We start from the raw sequence: 22500 nt of genomic DNA, 5'->3' as shown, positions 1-22500 counted from the left end.
TGTGAATATGTGACCAACTTCCTGCTCCTTCAGTTCTCTCCAGCGCTGGAAAGCTGATCCTATATTAACACGTCCTACTTCTTACCTTATCGTAAGTCTTTCTTCTCTTTCTTTCTTTGTTTTTATCCTCCATGTCGATGTTAAAACCGCTTTCTGCTAACGTCACACATGCGCACTGAACACTCTCTCCGCCCATATCGACAAGACACGCCCCTTTCTGCTCATTGGCTACGCGTCTGTTTTGTTTTTGTTTAGTTTGTCGGCCCGACTCGGTTTTCTGAAGCATTTCTCATACAACGGAGACCTCACCTTTAACATCGTGCGTAATGTGTTTGATTGCGCACTAATTTTCAGCCAAAATGTTTGCGTCATCTGTAATCATCTTATATATTTCAGCTGATTTTGACTGTAAACATGTGTCATGTTAGTAAACCCATATCGGTAGATTTAAGGAACTGGAAGCGTTCACGATAGAGAGAGCGCGAGGTTATTCGAGAGCCTGTGAGATAAAAGAGGAAAACAAAGCAGCGTAATTAAACGGTTCTATCGCACAAGCCTACTGTTCGACACGTCGCGTTGTTTTGTTAGGACGAGATTACAGTGGAGTAACGTACAGATCTGTTCCTTTAGTCAGGCGAGGCAAAGTTTACTGCAATACGTAACATGCCTTTCTTTTACAGTTCACAATGTCAAGCCAGAGTGCCTTGATGATTATAACAAACTTTGGTAAGATCATCAATATTGAGATGGTGCTGTGTAGTAGTTAGTGTTTTTTTTTCTTTTTTTCCATGAATTCTTTCCTAACAAGTCCAACATTTGATTTCTTTTCTATTCAATCATTAGTATTTTTTTTGTTCTAAACCTTTACGCACATTGTCAGTGATTGCCTTTAATCTGACGTAATGTATGTTTTACATCTTTAACTAGCGCTTGAAGGAAAATAACAATTGCTCGGCACATGGATAATATTTTTGGAAAGCTTTGCTTTGCTTCTCTGTGCAGAACAATTTTGTACTTTTATGTTAGAAGAATTCCAATTGAAGCAGCTTTGAAGTTCTCTGTAGATGGGTTTGATCCCAGAGCATTCTGTCTTACAGCTGAGGTGTTTGTGTTAATGTGGATTAACTGCTTTTGCACACGCAGTGAACAAGTCTTGCCCTCTATCCACACCAACCCTGATTATCCGTGTGAGCTGGTGGGAACCTGGAACACGTGGTATGGAGAGCAGGATCAAGCAGGTGTGGATGAGTTCACTTTTTTTCCAAATCCACAGCTTCCTACGGTGTTTTATTCTTCTTACGCCGCAGCAGTTCACAAGAGCTAAGAATTGATTTGTTTATTAAAGATATTATTTATTACCATCTCTTTATCCTTCTCTCATGGTGATAATTATAAATGAAGAAGATGAAGATGATAGAAAACGTAGTTAAATCTTTTAAACGGACTGTTATGAAGCGCTGACACTGGAGACTCCTTCCATAACATATATATATTTTAATTAGATATTAATCCGTATTTAAGTCGTTCTCCTTTCAAACATTATATACAGCAAAACAGTCACATTACTGGATATTAATTAAAATCTTCTCTCCTTGTGCTTGTCTCCTTTCTTCTTCCTCACAGTTCATCTGTGGCGATACAGAGGAGGATACCCTGCTCTGACTGAGGTCATGAACAAACTCAGGAAGAATACGGTGAGTGTGTGTGTGTGAGAGGGTGTGTGTGTGTGTGAGAGGGTGTGTGTGTGTGTGAGAGGGTGTGTGTGTGTGTGAGAGGGTGTGTGTGTGTGAGAGAGGGTGTGTGTGTGTGTGAGAGAGGGTGTGTGTGTGTGAGAGAGGGTGTGTGTGTGTGAGAGAGGGTGTGTGTGTGTGAGAGAGGGTGTGTGTGTGTGAGAGAGGGTGTGTGTGTGTGAGAGAGGGTGTGTGTGTGTGAGAGAGGGTGTGTGTGTGTGAGTGAGGGTGTGTGTGTGTGTGAGAGGGTGTGTGTGTGAGAGGGTGTGTGGATGTGTGTGTGAGGGTGTGTGTGTGTGTGTGTGAGGGTGTGTGAGAGTGAGAGGGTGTGTGTGTGTGTGTGTGTGTGTGAGAGTGAGAGGGTGTCAAACTTTTCTTTGACTTGAAATGTGAATGCTGTGACTCTCATCAGGAGTTCATGGAGTACAGAGAAAAGCGAGGGAAGATGCTGCTGTCTCGCAGGAATCAGCTGCTGCTTGAGTTCAGCTTCTGGAACGAGCCTGTGCCCAGAGACGGGCCCAACATTTACGAGCTCAGATCCTACCAGCTCCGGGTACGAAACACGTCATAGAGTCTGTTTAGAGATGAAACGTTCCAGAGGTTCTACATTACAACATAAATTAGTTATACGATCTGTGATGGAAAAGATGTCGGTGCTGTTTGATTAACCGTTTGTATATTTTCTCTTCTAGCCTGGAACCATGATCGAGTGGGGAAATTACTGGTAAAGAACTTAAACGTCTTCATTTGTGTTCCATTCATGTTTGTTTTATTACTTCACTCACATAAACGAGGCAGATTTAACCTTCATTTGGTTTTCTTATTGTTTCTACAGTGAAATTTGAGAACGCAGGGTAACGTGTGCCTCCAGTCAGTGATATAGAAAATATCTTTAAATTAATTCCAATTTGGTTGTGAGTTGCTTGACGTAATTTTCAATTATCGTAAGTCGTTGCCTGCTGAAATAAAAAACGTTCATCTGTGAATCATTCGATTCTGCATGTCTGATTTAACGCGTCGAAATTAACATTACAAATAAAATCTGGTGGTTTGACGACAGCACGCGTTTTAGCCTGTTTAAGGTAAGCGCCGATCATCTGAAACTGATTTTTGTATCACGCCAGAACAGGGCGGTACGTCCGGCGTTACAGGTCTGTTGATTAAAGTGTACACGGTGTCTTTTCAGGGCTCGGGCTATTGAGCTCCGACAGCAGAACAACGAGGCTGTGGGAGGCTTCTTCTCTCAGATCGGGAATTTGTACATGGTGCATCACCTGTGGGGTGAGTAAACACCTGTGGGGTGAGTAAACACCTGTGGGGTGAGTAAACACCTGTGGGGTGAGTAAACACCTGTGGGGTGAGTCTTAGACACGTGTGCGTGGGGTGAGTAAACACCTGTGGGTTGAGTAAACACCTGTGGGGTGAGTCTTAAACACGTGTGCGTGGGGTGAGTCTTAGACACGTGTGCGTGGGGTGAGTCTTAGACACGTGTGCGTGGGGTGAGTCTTAGACACGTGTGCGTGGGGTGAGTCTTAGACACGTGTGCGTGGGGTGAGTCTTAGACACGTGTGCGTGGGGTGAGTCTTAGACACGTGTGCGTGGGGTGAGTCTTAGACACGTGTGCGTGGGGTGAGTCTTAGACACGTGTGCGTGGGGTGAGTCTTAGACACGTGTGCGTGGGGTGAGTCTTAGACACGTGTGCGTGGGGTGAGTCTTAGACACGTGTGCGTGGGGTGAGTCTTAGACACGTGTGCGTGGGGTGAGTCTTAGACACGTGTGCGTGGGGTGAGTCTTAGACACGTGTGCGTGGGGTGAGTCTTAGACACGTGTGCGTGGGGTGAGTCTTAGACACGTGTGCGTGGGGTGAGTAAACACCTGTGGGGTGAGTGAACACCTGTGGGATGAGTCTTAAACACGTGTGCGTGGGGTGAGTAAACACTTGTGGGATGAGTCTTAAACATGTGTGCGAGGGGTGAGTAAACACCTGTGGGGTGAGTCTTAGACACGTGTGCGTGGGGTGAGTGTGTGGGGTGAAAATTGTGTTTCACTTGATGGCTAATCAGATTTCTTGTCGCTGAAACGAATCATTTTGGAGGGAGAATTGTTCGTGTAAAATATTCCACATTGTAAATACACGAGATGTAGCAGAAGCATCGTTTCCTCTTTCACTCCCATTGGTGCCCCAAGTCGCTGGACACGCCCATATCTCGTCGCTGTAAATTTCCAGCTCTCATTAGCATTATAGTTTTATGTAAAAATTTCTGCTTAAGGTTCTGGCAAGAAGGAGTGGGTTTAACTTGTCATACACCCCTTTTAAACCAGAAAGAACCGGGTGCTGGTTCAAAGTTGTTCCACTGGCGAACCTTCTAAGAACCGGTTTGTCTTTCCATCAGTTAGAGAGCATCACAGAACCGAGTCTGACGTCACTGTATACGTGTCACGTTACACAGCAACGTTAGCGCAGCAACACAAACACAACAACAATGGCGGATGTTGCTTTACTGTTAATGCTCATGGCTTTGTGAACCTACATTAACACCCAAACGTGGCGAATCCAACGTGTACGTGCAGCTCCATGTAATCTGTATAAACGGAGGTTGTTATGGAGAAAGTACATAACGTTATTTTATCATTAACACAGAAAAAAGTTAGCCTTAGCATGTAGCTACCTACTATCATGTGTGCTGATAATGTATCATATCGCGGTAAAGTAAAAGTGTATTAAACATTAGTATACTTAAGGTACATTATCAAATGCGCTAACAGTAGCTCCGCCCCCAGGCGCTAACAGTAGCCCCGCCCACAGCACACAAGCGGTTCTTAAGTCTAGACCAGCAACGTTTTGGTGCTACTTAAGAACCACTTTTCCTGGTTCAGAGCCGGTGCTTTGGCTGTCGATAAAGAAAGAACTGGTTCTAAATTAGGCTCCGAACCAGCACTCAAACTGCCTCGGGGGTAAAGGGGGCAATAAATACATCAAATAAATAGATCAAAAATCTTTAACCTTTTCCAACCGTTTGCTTCTTTCAGCCTACAAAGACCTGCAGTCAAGGGAGGAAACTAGAAACGCTGCTTGGCAGCATGAAGGCTGGGACGAAGTTGTCTACTACACGGGTGAGCGTGAGAACACAAAACTGGAACACAAAGTTGAATTACAAACCTCTAACACTTGATTTATTTACGTATTTTTCCCGTCTTCGTTAGTTCCTCTGATCCAGCACATGGAATCGAGAATAATGATTCCACTGAAGACTTCACCCCTGAAGTAGCTTCTTCACAGAAGACAAAAAAATCAAATCCATTTTTATTACAAGATCCCAATCAGATTTCAGTCAGATTTTGCACTGCAGTGGATCTCTGCTCGGTTTTGGAAAACTTTTTTTCTTCTTCTTCTCTTTTTGCATCTAAAAATTGATGTTTACTGATTAGATTTATTTGCTTCCATTTTGGTCAGAATTTCTCAACAAAACAGAGACGAATAACTTAAACCCTTATCTTATTCACGTCATGAAACCTCGCTGCTGTTTTGTTTTCATTTTAGTTTCGACCGTCACTTAGTTTTGGGATGTCTCTCTCCCCCCCCCCCCCTTTCCAACATGCTTGTTTTTTTTTGTTACACTATTATTTTTTTAATGCGTGTGTGTGTTCACATATATCGAGTAGGAGACACGGATCAAAACGTCCTGACGTGGAGTCGATACGTCTTTTTCTTCTGCATATTTACTGTAGTTCAGTTTTATAACTGTAAGAATAGATCTGTAATAGAAACTGAAACCGTGTGTGTGATCTAGTCAGAGTCTTGTATACAGAAATGAAGGTCTAAAACAAAGACACGTTAAATAAAACACAACACATTTTTCTGTAAGAAACCCAAGACTCTGTAGTTTCCTCTATATCGATTGTGGATATAAGAATGCGGTGTATAGTTGAATTGATTATGAAGTGTGAAAACGGCTTAAATGTGACGACCCTTTCAGCTGGGGTTCGTTCAGTCCAATAAATTTCACAGAATATTCTTTGGTTTGCAGACGTTGTTTTGTCTAGTTCATTATCCAGTCACTGACTAAACTGCACCCATGACTCGTGTAAAGAACCGTCACGTTCACACAAAAGTACCGATTATCAGAAAAGGTAGAAACTTTATCTTTCCATTTGGCCAAACTGACAGGATGTAGTTCAACTCAGCCAAACTGACACTCTATGTGGCTTATGAATGGAGTTGTACCTTATATTTAATGTGGTTTTATTTAATATCCACTGCTTTGACGAGATTAGATGTACATACTGAAATAAATTTATGATTGAACTAAAAAGGCTTGTTGTCATTCGTGACACGGACACGAAACGTTACTGAACGACTGAAAGAACTATTACTTTAAAAGAAAGTCTTTATATGATGTAGATTTACAGTTTCTCTTCACTGGAGCTAAGATTCCCAAACACTGTTCCATCGTGACAATGTAAGAAGCTCCATAATGAAGACACGGTGTGGAGGTGAAGGTCGGAGAAAGTAGAAGAACATCGAGTGTCCTGCACAGAGCCCTGAATCTGACTCAACACCACTGAACACCTTTGGGATGAACTGGAACTGGAGTCTCCTCAACATCCCGACATCAGAGTCTGATCTCACTGACGATCTTGTAGCTGAATGAACACAAATCCACACAGATCAGAAGATTGGAGCTAAAGTGGATCAACTGCAGGTTCAGACCCATGGTGTTGGTCTGGCACTTACACATGGATGTGTGATGTTAATGTTAGTGCTTCAGAGGCCTTGTTTTATTTTATTCATGAATGTTAACTATTCATTAATCTGAAGACAACATATATCATTCAGACAATATTTTCTTTGCTATAAATTGCCTATATGAATATATGTGTATATATTTATAATATAATATGAACATATACATATCCTATATATATATACACACACACGTATTGGATATGTATTATATGTTCATATTATATATAGGATGTGTATTATATATAATATGAACAATACATATCATATATATATATATATAAATATATATACGTATATATATATATAAATATATATACGTATATATAAATATATATACGTATATATATATATACGTATATATATAAATATATATACGTATATATATATATATATACGTATATATAAATATATATATATATATATATATATTTATTATATACACATATACACATATACACATATATACGTGTATATATATATATATATATATATATATATATATATATACACACACTGTATATATAAATATCTGTCTATATAGCGATCGTGTGAAAATGACAGACGTGGCTATTAGCCAATCAGCACTCCTTATTTGTGTGACGCGACTTTCATCCAATCACGACGCGCTGCAGGGCGGTGCCCAGTGAGCGCGTGCTTAGAACGTTCTGGAAGCCCGGTTAGCCGTTAGCTCTCTCTCTCTCTCTGTCTCCCGTTAGCCCTGAAAGCGGCCTGACTCACGTTGTGGAGCCGATATCTGGTCTTCTCACAACACAATGTCTGCTGTAAAGGCACTTAATCCGAAAGCCGAGGTGGCGAGAGCTCAAGCCGCCCTCGCCGTAAACATCAGCGCCGCTCGGGGACTTCAGGATGTGCTGAAAAGTAACCTGGGACCCAAAGGAACCATGAAGATGTGAGTCTGCACTCAAGGCTTTAAGGCCTGCTAGCGCACGCGCGTGTTCTGTTCGGGCCGCGTCCCAATCCTCTCCCACTCCGTGTACAGGCGCACTATATATGGTGTTGTAGAACGGCTCGCGCACCCTTTGTAGTGCACTTGTTTATGGGACGCGTCTCCGTTCAGGACAAGTAGAAAGTCATGGCGATTCATTTGTTAACTGCAGTTTTAATCACAGTTTTATTCTTTTAAATCCAGCCGTGTTTCGTTTTAATCTCCCACGTACTCACTGGTTAAATTAAGTAGTTAGCAAGCTAAGGTTGTATAGCTTTGCTTAGCTTAGCTTAGCTTAGCTTTGTATAGCTGGTTAGCAACAAATCTCTGCTCCACATGGTTTGTGTGTAGCCTCTGAGCTAGCTGTCGGCATCAGGCTTTAAACAATAAGCAGCTAATTTTCGGTAATTAGCAGGAAATAAATGTCGCGCTTTTGCATTTCAGTTGAAGCAAAGCATGTTTTTTTGCTTTGATTAAAAAAACGGTATGATCTCTTATTTCCTGCATTATCTTGACTGTTCCGCCTATACACTATGCACTATACACCCGTACGCTATACACCCGTACGCTATACACTATACACCCATACACTATACACCCGTACGCTATACACTATACACCCGTACACTATACACCCATACACTATACACCCGTACGCTATACACTATACACCCGTACACTATACACCCGTACACTATACACCCGTACACTATACACCCGTACACTATACACCCGTACACTATACACCCATACACTATACACCCGTACGCTATACACTATACACCCGTACACTATACACCCGTACACTATACACCCGTACACTATACACCCGTACGCTATACACTATACACCCGTACGCTATACACTATACACCCGTACGCTATACACTATACACCCGTACGCTATACACTATACACCCGTACGCTATACACTATACACCCGTACGCTATACACTATACACCCGTACACTATACACCCGTACACTATACACCCGTACACCCGTACACTATACACCCGTACACTATACACTATACACCCATACACTATACACCCGTACACTATACACCCGTACGCTATACACCCGTACACTATACACTATACACCCGTACACTATACACCCGTACGCTATACACTATACACCCGTACGCTATACACCCGTACGCTATACACTATACACCCGTACACCCATACACTATACACCCGTACGCTATACACTATACACCCGTACGCTATACACTATACACCCATACACTATACACCCATACACTATACACCCGTACGCTATACACTATACACCCGTACGCTATACACTATACACCCGTACGCTATACACTATACAGCTATACACTATACACCCGTACGCTATACACCCGTACGCTATACACTATACACCCGTACGCTATACACTATACACCCATACACTATACACCCATACACTATACACCCGTACGCTATACACTATACACCCATACACTATACACCCGTACGCTATACACTATACACCCATACACTATACACCCGTACGCTATACACCCGTACACGGTACACTCGTACCCCGTACACCCTACACCCGTACACCGTACACTGTACACCCGTACATTGTACACCCTACACCCGTACACTGTACACCCTACACCCGTACACTCTACACCTGTACACTGTACACCCTACACCCGTACACTGTACACCCGTACACTGTACACCCTACACCCGTACACTGTACACCCTACACCCGTACACTCTACACCTGTACACTGTACACCCTACACCCGTACACCCTACACCCGTACACTGTACACCCTACACCCGTACGCTGCACACTTGTACGCTGTACACCCTTATAGAGTACGGAGTATAGTGCATAGTGTACGCTGTACACTATGCACTATACTCCGTACTCTATACACTGTACTCTACTCTGTACTCAGAGGCTTGGGTATTTTTTCCAAATTATTATTTTTTAGCTCCTTCTGATTCTGATTCTTATATTTTTTTTTATTTTGGAAATTATTTCTGTAATAGATTTGGAAATCTCTTCCTATGGCCATATGTGGATATTTCTATGACATCGAGCTATTTCTGAAAGCCTCAGACGTCCCTGAGGTTAAATGTTTCTGATTTGCATGAATATCAACCAGAAGCTGCTAAAAACAAAATGGAATTTAATTTGCATTTAAAATTTAATTTGCATATAATTAAATATGAAATCACCACTTTAGAATACAAACGATTGTAGATTAGAAAAATAACACTTTTTTTTTTTTTTTAAGAATAAAAATTCTATTAATTTATGCCATTTTAGCAGATTATATTCAGTGCGACAACAATTATCTCCTTGTTATAAAACTGAGCAATTGAGGGTTAAGGGCCTCAGTCAGGGGCCCAGCATTAGCCTCTTGGACGCCCCTCTAACCACTAGGCACCATGTTAGCAATCTAATGTTTAATTCGAATATATTTTCTTTTCTGTGACTAGTATGAATATTTATAGATTAAAGAAAATGTTTACCTTTCCTAAATGTTAAGTAACTAAGTTTTTAAGTAACCAGTTAACTGCCCTAATCAACCCTTTTTTTCTTACTGAAACATCTCAGCTGGAAAGATTTTATTCAGTTAGATTTTCTCAGGAAGTCTGACGCATTGCCTACTTTGACGTTTATAACCTAATCTCATTTAACATTTCGATCAAAGTATAACCACAGGAAAAGGAGTTTGTGATTTTGTTTCTCAGCGTCACCGACATTAGGTGCCGTCCTATCGCACGAGAGAGGTCTTCCTACCCGAGATTGTTTTTTGGATGCAGTAATTGAAAATGACATCACACACATTTCTCAGATCTTTTTACGCTTCACCCAACTGTACATTTAAATTGAGGACAATCTGAATACAACAGCTGTGTTTTAAACGGAGGCTTCACTTCTGGTCTCTACAGGCTTGTGTCCGGTGCCGGAGACATCAAGCTGACTAAAGATGGCAATGTACTGTTGCATGAGATGGTAAGATTAAGGGGGGGAAAAAACATTTCAATGTTAACGTTAGATTGTGACTCATAAGAAAAAAATACACATCAGAACCGGAAAAAAAGAGTACATTTCTGTGTTTGTCGTTTTCCACATAGCAAATCCAGCATCCGACAGCTTCTCTGATCGCTAAGGTGGCTACGGCGCAGGACGACATCACCGGAGACGGCACCACGTCCAACGTCCTCATCATCGGAGAGTTACTGAAGCAGGCGGACGTTTACGTTTCTGAGGTCCGTCTGGCTGACGCTAAACAGTCAGATTAAGTTGCAAAATGTGTAAATCCTGGATCGGATATCAGAGAGAGAGAGAAAGATGAATTGAATCTGTATTTACTTTCATACCGATCCACTAACATATTTCTGATACATAAAGTATGAATGTAATTTTGGCCTTGTTGTGTGGGACTGTTAAATAAATGTCAAATTAATTTTAAAAGCACTTTCTGAAGCTTGTAATATAAATTCTGTGTGTATTAAACCTAATGCCTGTGGGTTTGTGGTGTTCATGTGCTCAGGGCCTCCACCCCAGGATCATCGCTGAGGGCTTTGAAGCTGCGAAGGAAAAGGCACTGGCTGTGCTCGAGGAAGTGAAGGTCACTAAGGAGATGGATCGTGAGACGCTTGTGAACGTGGCCCGGACTTCACTGAGGACCAAAGTGCACAAAGAGCTGGCTGACCTGCTCACAGAGGTACGTCTCATTCACGGTGTTCTTCAGGAGTGCGGCTGAGGTTACGGGATACTGTAAAGGAGGCAGAAATATGTCCATGTTGTGAGACATTGTGTTTTTTTCCCCCCTTTTAAGTCTTTTTTTTCAGCAAAGAATAAGAATTATTAAGAAAAGACTATTATGGTGATGAGCTGATGGTGAGATGAACGCACAGTTAACACCCATGGGTGCTTGTGTAGCTCTCCTTGGACTTGCACTGTGCTACAGTAAAGTGTGGTCTACACCTCTGCAGTAGAAGATGCTCCGTTCTTCCTACATGTATTCATGGGACCAGCACAAAACCTTTCATTTCTTGTTTTGACCTTGATGTCTTATAGTCTCTGCATTTTTGTTGTGTTTTCTTTATTAGTTTTGCTTCCTATTTAAATATTAATCAAAATAAAAGACGGTCACTAAAGATTTGGCACCAAAAAAAAAAAAGCATCTGATGGCTGGGCAAATATGATGAAAATATCAAGGTGTTGTGTGTGTGTGTGTGTGTGTGTGTGTGTGTTTTATTAATAAATAAAAGTGGTGTGTGTTCCTGATGTGTATTCTGTACTAAAACACGCTTGTTCCTCCTCAGGCTGTGGTGGACGCTGTGCTGGCCATCAGCAGACCTAACGAACCCATCGATCTTTATATGGTGGAGATCATGGAGATGAAACACAAGACCGAGAGCGATACACAGTAAGAATTTTGGTTGTAGAATAGAATTTTGTATAACTCTCTCCCAGAGGTTTTAACACTATAAAGTATTGTATATGTTTATTAACAAAACGGCTAATTATTTTCTCTCTCTTTCTCAGATTGATCAGAGGTTTGGTGTTGGACCACGGAGCCCGACATCCTGACATGAAGAAGAGAGTGGAGGACGCTTACATCTTGACCTGCAACGTCTCTCTGGAATACGAGAAAACGTAGATCTAACTAGTTATCTTTACTACAGTCTTGTGTGATTTGTTAGCTAAAATTTCACTCCAACACACTCAAAACCTTCTATATTTCCCCCACAAGTCTGCGGCACGAGCACGTGAGCTATAGGAAGGGGTGAAGGTTTCGAGTGGTATTAAAATCACCAAATCTAATCACACAAGCCTACAAGTCTGTATCTGAAAGATAAAAATGCTTTTGAAAGCCTGGCTGTAAACGTCCTTAAAGCTTGTGATCCGTTTTCAACAGCGAGGTGAACTCTGGCTTCTTCTACAAGAGTGCCAACGAGAGAGAGAAGCTGGTGAGCGCCGAGAGGAAGTTCATCGAGGAGCGCGTCAAAAAGATCATCGCGCTAAAGAACAAAGTGTGTGCCGACAACAAGAAGGGCTTCGTGGTCATCAACCAGAAGGTAACTTTCTGTTTGTTTAAAAATGTGAACCATTTTTAAATCGACCAAGATGACGTGATCGGATATGTTCAGGTTCTGCAGCTACGCTTAATTGTTCGTCAGCTTGCAAAATGAATCCGGTCAGATTAAAGCGCACAGTTGAACACCCGTGGGTGCTTGTGTAGCTCTCTTTGGTCTTGAACCGTGCTACAGTAAAGCGTGGTCTACACCTCTGCAGTAGAAGATGCTCCGTTCTTCCTACATGTATTCATGGGACCAGCACACCGTACGATTTCTTCCAAAATATTCACCGTGGTTTTTAGCAGCAGTGACTGAACTCTGCCTTTTACGCAGGGGATCGATCCGTTCTCTCTGGACGCGCTGGCTAAAGAAGGCATCGTGGCTCTGCGCCGGGCGAAGAGGAGGAACATGGAGAGGTACGGAGCGCATACAGCATTAGATTTGAGGCCACGTCAACTATATTATGTTTGGATCTAGCGCTTAAGTGAGTAAAATGACGACTGTGTTTGTTTATTCCTTGATGAGGCCTTATTTTTGAATTCACCGCCGAATATAAAGAAAACTATAAATGAACCAAAACACAGTCGGAGATGATGAAATTCCTGGTGCATGGCCGAATTCTGTTTTACTCTTTCTGTAGTAAACACAGTCAGACACCATGCCAGATTACTCTGCTCTCTCTTTCCTTTTGTCTCAAGTGGTACATTAGTTATCACTCAGTTAAAGGGAAAGCAAACAATCGCTTATAGTGCGGCACGAAGACTTACAGCGTGCTTTTCCGATGTCCTTACATATACACAGACATGCATGTTTGTTTCTTTATTTATTTATTTATTTATTGTTAACTTAATTTAATTAATTTTTTACGACTTTTCAGTATAAAAATTTTTATTTTTAAATGATTTGAATTGACCGAATTCCACAATGGTGTAAAATAATACCCAGTGATATCATACTGTTAGTTTAGACTTAACTCCTTCTGTAAGGTTATAATACATCTTATATAATACCTAAGAACTGAGGACGAATAAAGGTACGAGTTGTAAGAGATCAGATTAAGTGACTTGGACTCTTTCAGAACGATCAGATAGCTGAACCGTGTACAGAGAGTTCCCTAGCAATACAAATTCAGTTGCTGATGTCTTCCTGACGCATCTCTTTTTATCCCCTTGGTGTTTTTCCCTCAGACTCAGTCTTGCCTGTGGTGGTATTGCTGTGAACTCTGTAGACGATCTCACCCCGGAGTGTTTGGGCAACGCTGGTCTCGTCTATGAACACACGCTGGTCAGTTTCTCTTCTGCGTATCGCTCGGATGTAGACACCGTAAGTGAAAGTGATGTCTGATGTTTTGTGATTCATGCCGATCGTGTGTTTCTAACAGGGAGAGGAGAAATACACGTTCATCGAGAAGTGCGGGAACCCGCGTTCAGTCACGCTGCTGGTCAAAGGGCCGAACAAACACACACTGATGCAGATCAAAGACGCCATGAGGGACGGACTGCGTGCGGTCAAGAACGCGATCGAGGACGGTACGAGTGAAGGCTTGCAAACTGTCATTGTTTTTTATTAAGGCTCGTATAACAGGAGTTTGGTTCTGTACCGTAGGGGTGTAAAGATCAGGTTCAATCAATAAAGGGGGAAAAGTGTTTCCAGACAGTCTGTAAAACTTTCACAGGCGTTCTCATTTCTTATAAATGAAGGAAGGAAGGAATAAAAGGATCGTGTGTCGTCCAGAGAGGGAGATTTTACACCCCTACTGTATATCATGAAACATGAAGCACAGTTAACTGTATCTTGTCAAACAAATATTAATTAAACTAATCATTTCTGAGTACGTAACTTTCGTATGTAAGATGCAGGCATCCTCACACAACAGCCTTGTACAAACATGTAGCGTGTAAAACTAAGCTGTTTACTGACGACGTCGTCACCCGAACAGGCTGCGTTGTAGCAGGAGCCGGCGCTGTCGAGGTGGCTATTGCTGATGCTCTGGTGAAACACAAGACTAAAGTGAAGGGACGAGCTCAGCTGGGAGTGCAGGCGTTTGCTGACGCTCTGCTCATCATCCCGAAGGTAAAGATCTCTGTATTGCAGTGAAAGCACCCGGATGTCTCATTGATTTCATTAACATTTTCTGCTCTGTTTTATTTTGCTACATGTTTTGTCATCACAGAGCATCAGAGCTGTGTATGTGTTAAAAGGTGTGTGTGTGTGTGTGTGTGTGTGTGTGTGTGTGTGTGTGTGTGTGTGTGTGTGTCGTCGCTGCAGGTTCTGGCTCAGAATTCAGGCTATGATGCACAGGAGACTCTTGTGAATCTTCAGACCGAATATAAAGAGTCCGGCCAGCTCGTCGGCGTGGACCTGAACACAGGTGTGTCTAGTAATCAAACACGTTTGCCTCGATGCTTCACAACTGTTTATATATATATATATATATATATATATATATATAAATTCAGTAATAATATATATAACCTGTTTATGGATGTTTCAGGTGAACCCATGGTAGCCGGAGAGGCTGGCGTTTGGGATAACTATTGCGTTAAAAAACAGCTGCTGCACTCGTGGTAAGTAAAACATACACATCTTAATGTTTCTAGTAAATTCTACAACAAGTTGGAACTGAAGTCAAGGAACTGTTTAGTAGAAAACAGTAGCCATGTATTTCTTTTATTAAATGTTGATGGGAAAATCTCTCCTAACGCTGAATAGCTGAGACACTCGAAACGGTGTCCGTTAAGCCGTCTTTCGTTCACACGTCACGCGGTCCGAGCGTGCTACGTCTAACACACAAAATAGTGCCCTGTTTGTAATTTTATCACCTGGATCTTTTTAACGTGATGTCTTTTCTTGTCTTCAGCACGGTAATCGCTAGCAACATTCTCCTGGTAGACGAGATCATGAGAGCCGGAATGTCTTCCCTTAAAGGCTAAACTTAATCAAGCACGATAAACCCTCACGAAGATGAAGGGCTGTAGGCGGCCTCTGGTTTGTAGTTCTGCGCCGGACTGCATCCTGCCTGGATCCCTAACAGCACCAGGATTTCGTCGTCACGTCGCGTTCGTCTCTCACTTCCTCCAGTCGATTGGGTTATTTATGAGATTTTTTTGTTAAGCACTGACCTGCAGACGTTCTCTTTTTCATTTGTACCCATTAAATGTTTTGCTTCATGAACACACCTCGAGTGGGAGTTGTTTTGAAAAAAATCACACACGGTCGTCACCACTTCCAACATTTTACTTACAAAAAATTTAACACCATATTTCTTTACACATATTTAATTAATCATTTAAGTTCATTAATCATACTTTGTCTATAAAAGTCAGGATTTCCTCCACGTCTTTCTTTATCAGCCGAAACCTGCTCATAAGATCCTTAAAGTAATTAACAGTATTATTTAAAAAAAAAAAAAGAAATGATATGGAGTTACACACTTGACTTAATAATAAAGGCATTTACAGAGCAGCTGCAGAAATCTTTCTGATCTGAAGGTTTTGTGATGTGAAAAATGTGTATTTTACAACCGGATCCAAAAACACGACTGTCTTGTGTTGGTTACGTCTCCTTAATGCTCGCTTGGATTTTAAATCAGATGTAATAACGTTCATCTAAAATGGAGGGAACTTTTTAAGCCACTTGAGATAAAGTGTGTGTGTATGTGTTTTTATATATATATATATAAAGAGAGAGAGAGAGAAGCAAACGAACACGGCTGATTTGTGGTCAGTAAATATTCCTGAATTTTTATAATTAAACTTTTGTTAATTAAGGCAAAAAGGAATGATCAAAGATGGCTAAATTTAAGTAAACATCTTTTAAAATGTTAGGAATTTCTTTAACGCTGCATCGTTTCAAGTTAATTCAAGTAGCGTCTAGTCCTGATGACCCATTTTTACTTAACGTACATTCGACTCGTTCATAAATCATCTCATTCGTTGTTCACCTGAAGAAGAAGAAGAAGAAAGCTTGTGTGTAATTATGGCACAGTTCCATAGGCGCTTCCATAAGACTTTGGTTTTGCAAAATATTCACAAGACGCTCGCTCACAGGTGAAAGACCTCCGTATGTCCGACGACGTTCTTCGTCTCTCTGCGCGCTTGCTGGTGTTAACCTGACTTTTTCACGTATAAGGCAACGTTCTATTACACACTTCGTCCGCATGGTGCAACCTGAAGTTTTAAGAATTCTTCCGGAGTGGGAAATAAAATCAAAACGAGCCACACGCACTTTAGTCGTTTAGTCATGTTTGTAGGTGAGTGGATCTGGACGGAGTCTCGTTGGCTTGTCAGTCGGTCTACGGCGGAGGAGATGAAAGCTTCATCGTGTCCGGTTTGAAGGAACACGTCTCCGGGTCGGATCTTTAACCCTCCAGAGCTCTCTGCTTGTTGGTCCTGAGATTCTAGAACAGCCTCGCCTGCTTCTTTAACTCGTTTTGTTTCCACGACGCCAAGCGCTCGAAGTCGCCCATCGTCATCCGGAACACCTGGTAGAACTCCTCAGGGGACAAGTGTCTCTTGGAGGACATGTGGAAGAACGATCATAAGTCAGAATTATATGGGTGTTACTTTGGTTATGAAAAACATTTGAAAAAAACCCAATATGTCATGCTCCACAGTGACAGATTAAAAAACGTGTGGAATCTCTGATCTGATGTTTTCTGCATATATATATATATATAATGTTTAATTAATGTTAAACACTTAAGGAAGGAGTCTCCAGTGTCAGAGCTGTGGACAGAAAAGTTTATGCTTTTTTGCAGTTTCTTTGTAACATGAACTGCATTTTTCTGTCTTATCTTCAGGAAAAAGAGAGAGGAGGGAGAGAAAGAGAGAGGGGGAGAGAGAGAGTGAGGGGGAGAGGGGGAAGAGAGAGAAAGAGTGAGAGAGAGAGGGGGGGAGAGAAAGAGAGGGGAATGGTGAGAGAGAGAGGAGAGAGAGGGAAAGAGTGAGGTGGAGAGGGGGAAGAGGGGGAGAGAGTGAGAGGGGGAAGAGAGAACGAGAGGGAGGGGGGGGGAATGGTGAGTGAGGGGAAGAGGGGAGAGAGAGAGTGAGGGAGAGAGAGAGAGAGATTGTGAGGGGGGAAGAGAGAGAAAGAGTGAGGGGGAGAGGGGGGAGAGAGAATGGTGAGAGAGAGAGAGGGATGATGAGGGAACGACTGTTAATAGCTGCTGTAATGTTAGTGATAACAGGAAGTTCTGCAGATGTTCCACAACTGGATGAAAAGGATTCCTTATTGTTTTATTTTTATTTAACGTTTGATTTACCGTCAGAGATAAAATTCCTCACATCCCCAAGCGCATTGCTGTGAAAACGATTTACCTCTAATCTCGTCCTGTCCACGTCACCAGGCAGCGTGTTACGACCGCGGACGGTGACGACGAGATCCTGATACGGATAAATCTGTAAACGTCAGAAAGACGACCGAGATGATAAACAGTTAATGACGACGTGGACAATGTGAAAAAAAATGGGACTGGAACAGTTTTGCTTGTAGAACAAATCGTCAGCAAAGAGAAATATTTTATACACGTCGTCTATTCTGAAAGGATCAGAAAGGATCTTTGTAAACTACAGACCTCTATATCCAGTACCAGGAAGTGGTTTTAATCAAGATGTAAATAAACAATTGTTTTTTTTTTTTTTTTTTAAAAACTCTTATTTCTCATACAGAGAGAGAGAGAGAGAGAGAGAGATGAAATACAGAGTTACATCTCAGTCTATTTATTAAAAAAGGTGAATAAAATCTGTAGTACGAATAAAATCGAAATCAAACTAAATTCGTCTGGATTCCTGGAAAACAAACGATGAAGTAAACAAATCGCTCTGAAATTTCTCTAAACAGTTAAAAATGTCAATCATGAAATAAACAAAGCTCTTGTTCTTTTCCTGGTTTCTTCAGTATCAGGTCATGTGGCCTCTAACCTTGTATTCTGAAACAGAGGGAAAAAAAGAGAAAAAGAAGGAATCAGTTGCCAAAAGTTTGTGCACCCCTGACCATCACACCTATATGTTCTTGTTGAACGTCTGATTCCAGATTTATTCCCTGTCTGTTATGAGGAGATCTCGTCTCGTCTCGTCTCGTCTCTTGTGTGAAGTCTTAACACTAGATGTTGGAGTGTACAGTATCTGTGTGTGTTTGTGTTCGTTCGGCTACAAGATCGTCAGTGAGATCAGACTCTGATGACGGGATGTTGAGGAGACTCCAGTTCCAGTTCATCCCAAAAGTGTTCAGTGGTGTTGAGTCAGATTCAGGACAGAACGACTTATGGGTGTGATGGTCAGGAGGTCACGTCATTTTGGACAGACCGTGGTGTGAAAAAGTGTTGGCCCCCTTCCTGATTTTTTTATTTTTTTGCATGTTTTCACATTTTAATGTTTCAGATCATTCATTCATTCATTCGTTCATCTTCTACCGCTTATCCGAACTATCTCAGGCGTCATCGGGCATCAAGGCAGGATACACCCTGGACGGAGTGCCAACCCATCACAGGGCACACACACACACTCATTCACTCACGCAATCACACACTACGGACAATTTTCCAGAGATGCCAATCAACCTACCATGCATGTCTTTGGACCGGGGGAGGAAACCGGAGTACCCGGAGGAAACCCCCGAGGCACGGGGAGAACATGCAAACTCCACACACACAAGGTGGAGGTGGGAATCGAACCCCCAACCCTGGAGGTGTGAGGAGAACGTGCTAACCACTAAGACACCGTGTCCCCTGTTTCAGATCATCAAAAACAAATTAAATATTAGTCAAAGATAACAAACACATGCAGTTTTTAAAATGAAGGTTATTATTATTATTATTATTATTATTAGGGGTCAAGCCCCGAAGGGGCGTAGACACCTATTGTTATCGTTAGTTTTCTTCTTCTTCTTCTTCTTATTATTATTCTTCCGTCTTCCGCCATTGAAGTCAATGGCAGCCCATAGAACCGTACGTAGGAAAGTTATGAAATTTGGCACACATGTAGAGGCCAGTCTTAGAAGTTACTGTAGCAACTTTGGTGTGTCTAGCTCAAACCGTCTAGCGCCACCAACTGTCCAAAAACCCAGTTTTGTGCTGAATCGTAAGGCCTAGAGGCAAAATTCTTGCAAGATCAGAATCAGAATCACAAAGGTCTTTATGAGGAACACACACACACTTACTCATACTCGCACACTCACACACACACACACAGACACCCACAGACACACGCACACACACACACTCACACTCACACACCCTCTCACACACACAGACACTCACAGACACTCACAGACACACACACTCACACAGACGAGGAACACACACTTACACACACATTTACACACATACTCACACACACACGCATTTACACACACACACACACACACAGACAGACACTCACACACACACACACACACAGACACTCACACACACACAGACACTCACACACACACACACAGACACTCACACACACACACACAGACACTCACACACACACAGACAGACACTCACACACAGACACTCACACACACACACAGACACTCACACACACACAGACACTCACACACACACAGACACTCACACACACACAGACACTCACACACACTCACACTCACACAGACGAGGAACACACACACTTACACACACATTTACACACACACTTGCACACTCAGATACTCACACACACTCACATACACACGCATTTACTCACACACACACACTCACACACACACTCACACACACTCACTCACACACTCACACACACTCACACACACTCACACACACTCACACACACTCACACACACTCACACTCACACTCTCAAACACACAGACACGCACACAGACACACACGCACACAGACACACACACGCACAGAGACACACACACGCACAGAGACACACACACGCACAGAGACACACACACGCACAGAGACACACACACACACACACACACACACACGGGGTCAAGCCGATCAGATGCGCTCAGAACATGTCGCTGATGAAACATACCAAGTTTCCACACTCGCACACTCACATACTCACTCGCACACACATACTCACACACATACTCACATACACACACATTTACACACACACACACACACACACACACACACACACACACACACACACACACACACACTCACACTTTATTGCCAAGTATGTTTTCACATACAAGGAACACACACACACACACTTACACACAAACACCCTCATTCACACTCGCACACTTACTCACACTCGCACACTCACATACACACTCACACTCACATACACACACTCACAGTTACACACTCACACACACTCACACTTACACACACTCACACTCGCACACTTGCTCACACTCGCACACTCATTCACATACAAACACCTTCACTGACTCACACACTCACACTCACACACACACATACACACACTTACACACACACTTACACAAACACTTAAACACACACACACTCACACACACTCACACTTACACACACTCAATTACACACACACACCTACACACACTTACACACACACATTTTGAATTTTCACGTTAAGTTCAGTATTTTACCAATACAATACCATATAGCTACGAAACTTGGTATGGTTCATCAGCGACATGTTCTGAGCGCATCTGATCGGCTTGACCCCGGTATCGCTGCTTGCAGCTATATTTATTATTATTATTATTATTATTATTATTAAGGGAAAACAAAATCCAAACCCACATAGCCCTGTGTGAAAAAGTCTTTGTCCCCTAAACCTAATAACTTGTTGGTCCTTCCTTAGCAGCAATAACTGCAATCAGGTGTTTGTGATAACTTACAATGAGTCTGTTTCAGCGCTGTGGAGGAATTTTGGTCCACTCATCTTTACAGAATTGTTGTAATTTAGCCACATTGGATGGATTTAGAGCATGAACCGCCTTTTTAAGGTCATGCCACAGCATCTCAATAGGATTCGGGTCAGGACTTTGACTCGGCCGTTCCAAAGAACCCAAGTTCGCTTCAGCTTGAGGTCACGAACAGAAGGCCTCACATTGTCCTTCGGGATTTTTCAATAGACGGCAGAATTCATGGTTCCGTTTATCACAGCAAGTCTTCCAGGTCCTGAAGCAGCAAAACCGCCCCAGAACATCACACTACCACCACCATATTTTACTGTTGGCATGATGTTCTTTTTCTGAAATGCGGTGTTACTTTTACACCAGATGTAATGGGACACACACCTTCCAAAATGTTCAACCTTTGTCTCGTCAGTCCACATAGCATTTCCCTAAAAGTCCTGGGGATCATCAAGATTTTTTCTGCCAAACCTGAGACGAGCCTTCCCGTTCTTTTTCCTCAGCAGCGGTTTGAGCTTGTAACTCTGCCATGAAGGCCATTTGTGCTTAGTCTCTTTCTTATGGTGGAGTCATGAACACTGACCTTAACTGAGGCAAGTGAGGCCTGCAGTTCTTTAGATGTTGTTGTGGGGTCTTTTGTGACATCTTGGATGAGTCGTCGCTGCGCTCTTGGTGTAATTCTGTTCCATTCTGAATTTCTTTGAATCTCAGCATGATGTGTATCTTTTGAGGATCTTTTGGTTTACTTCACTTTGTCAGTCAGGTCTTATTTAAGTGATTTAATGATAGCGAACAGGTGTGGCAGTAATCAGGCCTGGGTGTGGCTAGAGAAATTAAACTCCGGTGTGATAAACCACACCTGTTCACTATCATTAAATCAATTATGTTATGTTTTAACAGGGGGGCAAACACTTTTTCACACATATGGGTTTGGATTTTGTTTTTCCTTAATAATAAAAACCTTCATTAAAAACTGCATGTTGTGTTTATTTTTATTTTATTATCTTTGACTAATATTTCAATTTGTTTGATGATTTGAAGCATTAGTGTGTCAGAAAGGGGGCCAACACTTTTTCACACCGCTGTATAGTGTACAGATGTAGAGAAAACACATACCTCTAAATCCCCAGTTTACTGCATTGGTGCTGTCATAGTGGAAGTAATCTGCACTGTGGGGCTACAAAGAGCATGAACACATCGT

General features: G+C 42.1%; 3 protein-coding genes and 1 non-coding gene across 8 annotated transcripts in view; 3 read left to right on the top strand and 1 right to left on the bottom strand.

The window, feature by feature from the left end:
• Positions 1–6043, top strand: part of LOC132859896 (protein NipSnap homolog 2-like) — a 9641-nt gene extending 3598 nt beyond the window's left edge. Inside the window, exons 3-10 of the mRNA XM_060890865.1 lie at positions 681–726; positions 1144–1238; positions 1624–1694; positions 2143–2283; positions 2423–2454; positions 2917–3011; positions 4761–4844; positions 4935–6043. Of these exons, the coding sequence (XP_060746848.1) occupies positions 681–726; positions 1144–1238; positions 1624–1694; positions 2143–2283; positions 2423–2454; positions 2917–3011; positions 4761–4844; positions 4935–4999 (629 nt within the window). The 3' untranslated portion in view covers positions 5000–6043. The remainder of the gene's footprint in view (positions 1–680; positions 727–1143; positions 1239–1623; positions 1695–2142; positions 2284–2422; positions 2455–2916; positions 3012–4760; positions 4845–4934) is intronic.
• Positions 6044–7156: 1113 nt separating this feature from the next.
• Positions 7157–15667, top strand: cct6a (chaperonin containing TCP1, subunit 6A (zeta 1)). The gene is made up of 14 exons (XM_060890514.1): positions 7157–7387; positions 10355–10418; positions 10541–10675; positions 10960–11133; positions 11738–11841; positions 11961–12071; positions 12334–12493; positions 12827–12909; positions 13681–13777; positions 13875–14022; positions 14433–14566; positions 14762–14864; positions 14988–15060; positions 15354–15667. Exons 1-14 carry the CDS (start codon positions 7251–7253, stop codon positions 15424–15426), a joined length of 1596 nt encoding a protein of 531 aa, XP_060746497.1. The 5' UTR covers positions 7157–7250; the 3' UTR covers positions 15427–15667.
• Positions 13101–13234, top strand: LOC132860539 (small nucleolar RNA SNORA15). The gene has a single exon (XR_009649851.1). It is a non-coding gene; the product is annotated as a small nucleolar RNA SNORA15 (small nucleolar RNA).
• Positions 15668–15760: 93 nt separating the features above from the next.
• LOC132859676 (actin-binding LIM protein 3-like) overlaps positions 15761–22500 on the bottom strand; it is a 66133-nt gene continuing 59393 nt past the window's right edge. For 4 of the 5 annotated variants that reach the window (XM_060890509.1, XM_060890510.1, XM_060890511.1 and 1 more), the window contains 3 exons: positions 22416–22476; positions 17812–17892; positions 15761–17006 (listed from right to left, as the gene is read on the bottom strand). In XM_060890509.1, the coding sequence (XP_060746492.1) occupies positions 17849–17892; positions 22416–22476 (105 nt within the window). In that variant the 3' untranslated portion in view covers positions 15761–17006; positions 17812–17848. Of the gene's footprint in view, positions 17007–17811; positions 17893–18414; positions 18423–22415; positions 22477–22500 lie in introns of all 5 variants that reach the window. The other variant, XM_060890513.1, reaches the window with a different exon arrangement.

The sequence above is a fragment of the Tachysurus vachellii genome, chromosome 17, assembly GCF_030014155.1.
Source record: "Tachysurus vachellii isolate PV-2020 chromosome 17, HZAU_Pvac_v1, whole genome shotgun sequence".
In the NCBI taxonomy this organism is placed as follows: Eukaryota; Metazoa; Chordata; class Actinopteri; order Siluriformes; family Bagridae; genus Tachysurus; species Tachysurus vachellii.
The sequence above is the reverse complement of the archived record's forward strand: the minus strand, read 5'-3'. Positions and strand labels throughout refer to the sequence as shown.

Bases quoted from the DNA above. Each gene is read 5' to 3' on its own strand.
- cct6a (XM_060890514.1), top strand. From the start codon at position 7,251: ATGTCTGCTGTAAAGGCACTTAATCCGAAAGCCGAGGTGGCGAGAGCT. The intron at 11,842-11,960 runs GTAAGAATTTTG...TCTCTTTCTCAG, and splicing joins AAGACCGAGAGCGATACACA to ATTGATCAGAGGTTTGGTGT. The intron at 13,778-13,874 runs GTCAGTTTCTCT...TGTTTCTAACAG, and splicing joins TCGTCTATGAACACACGCTG to GGAGAGGAGAAATACACGTT.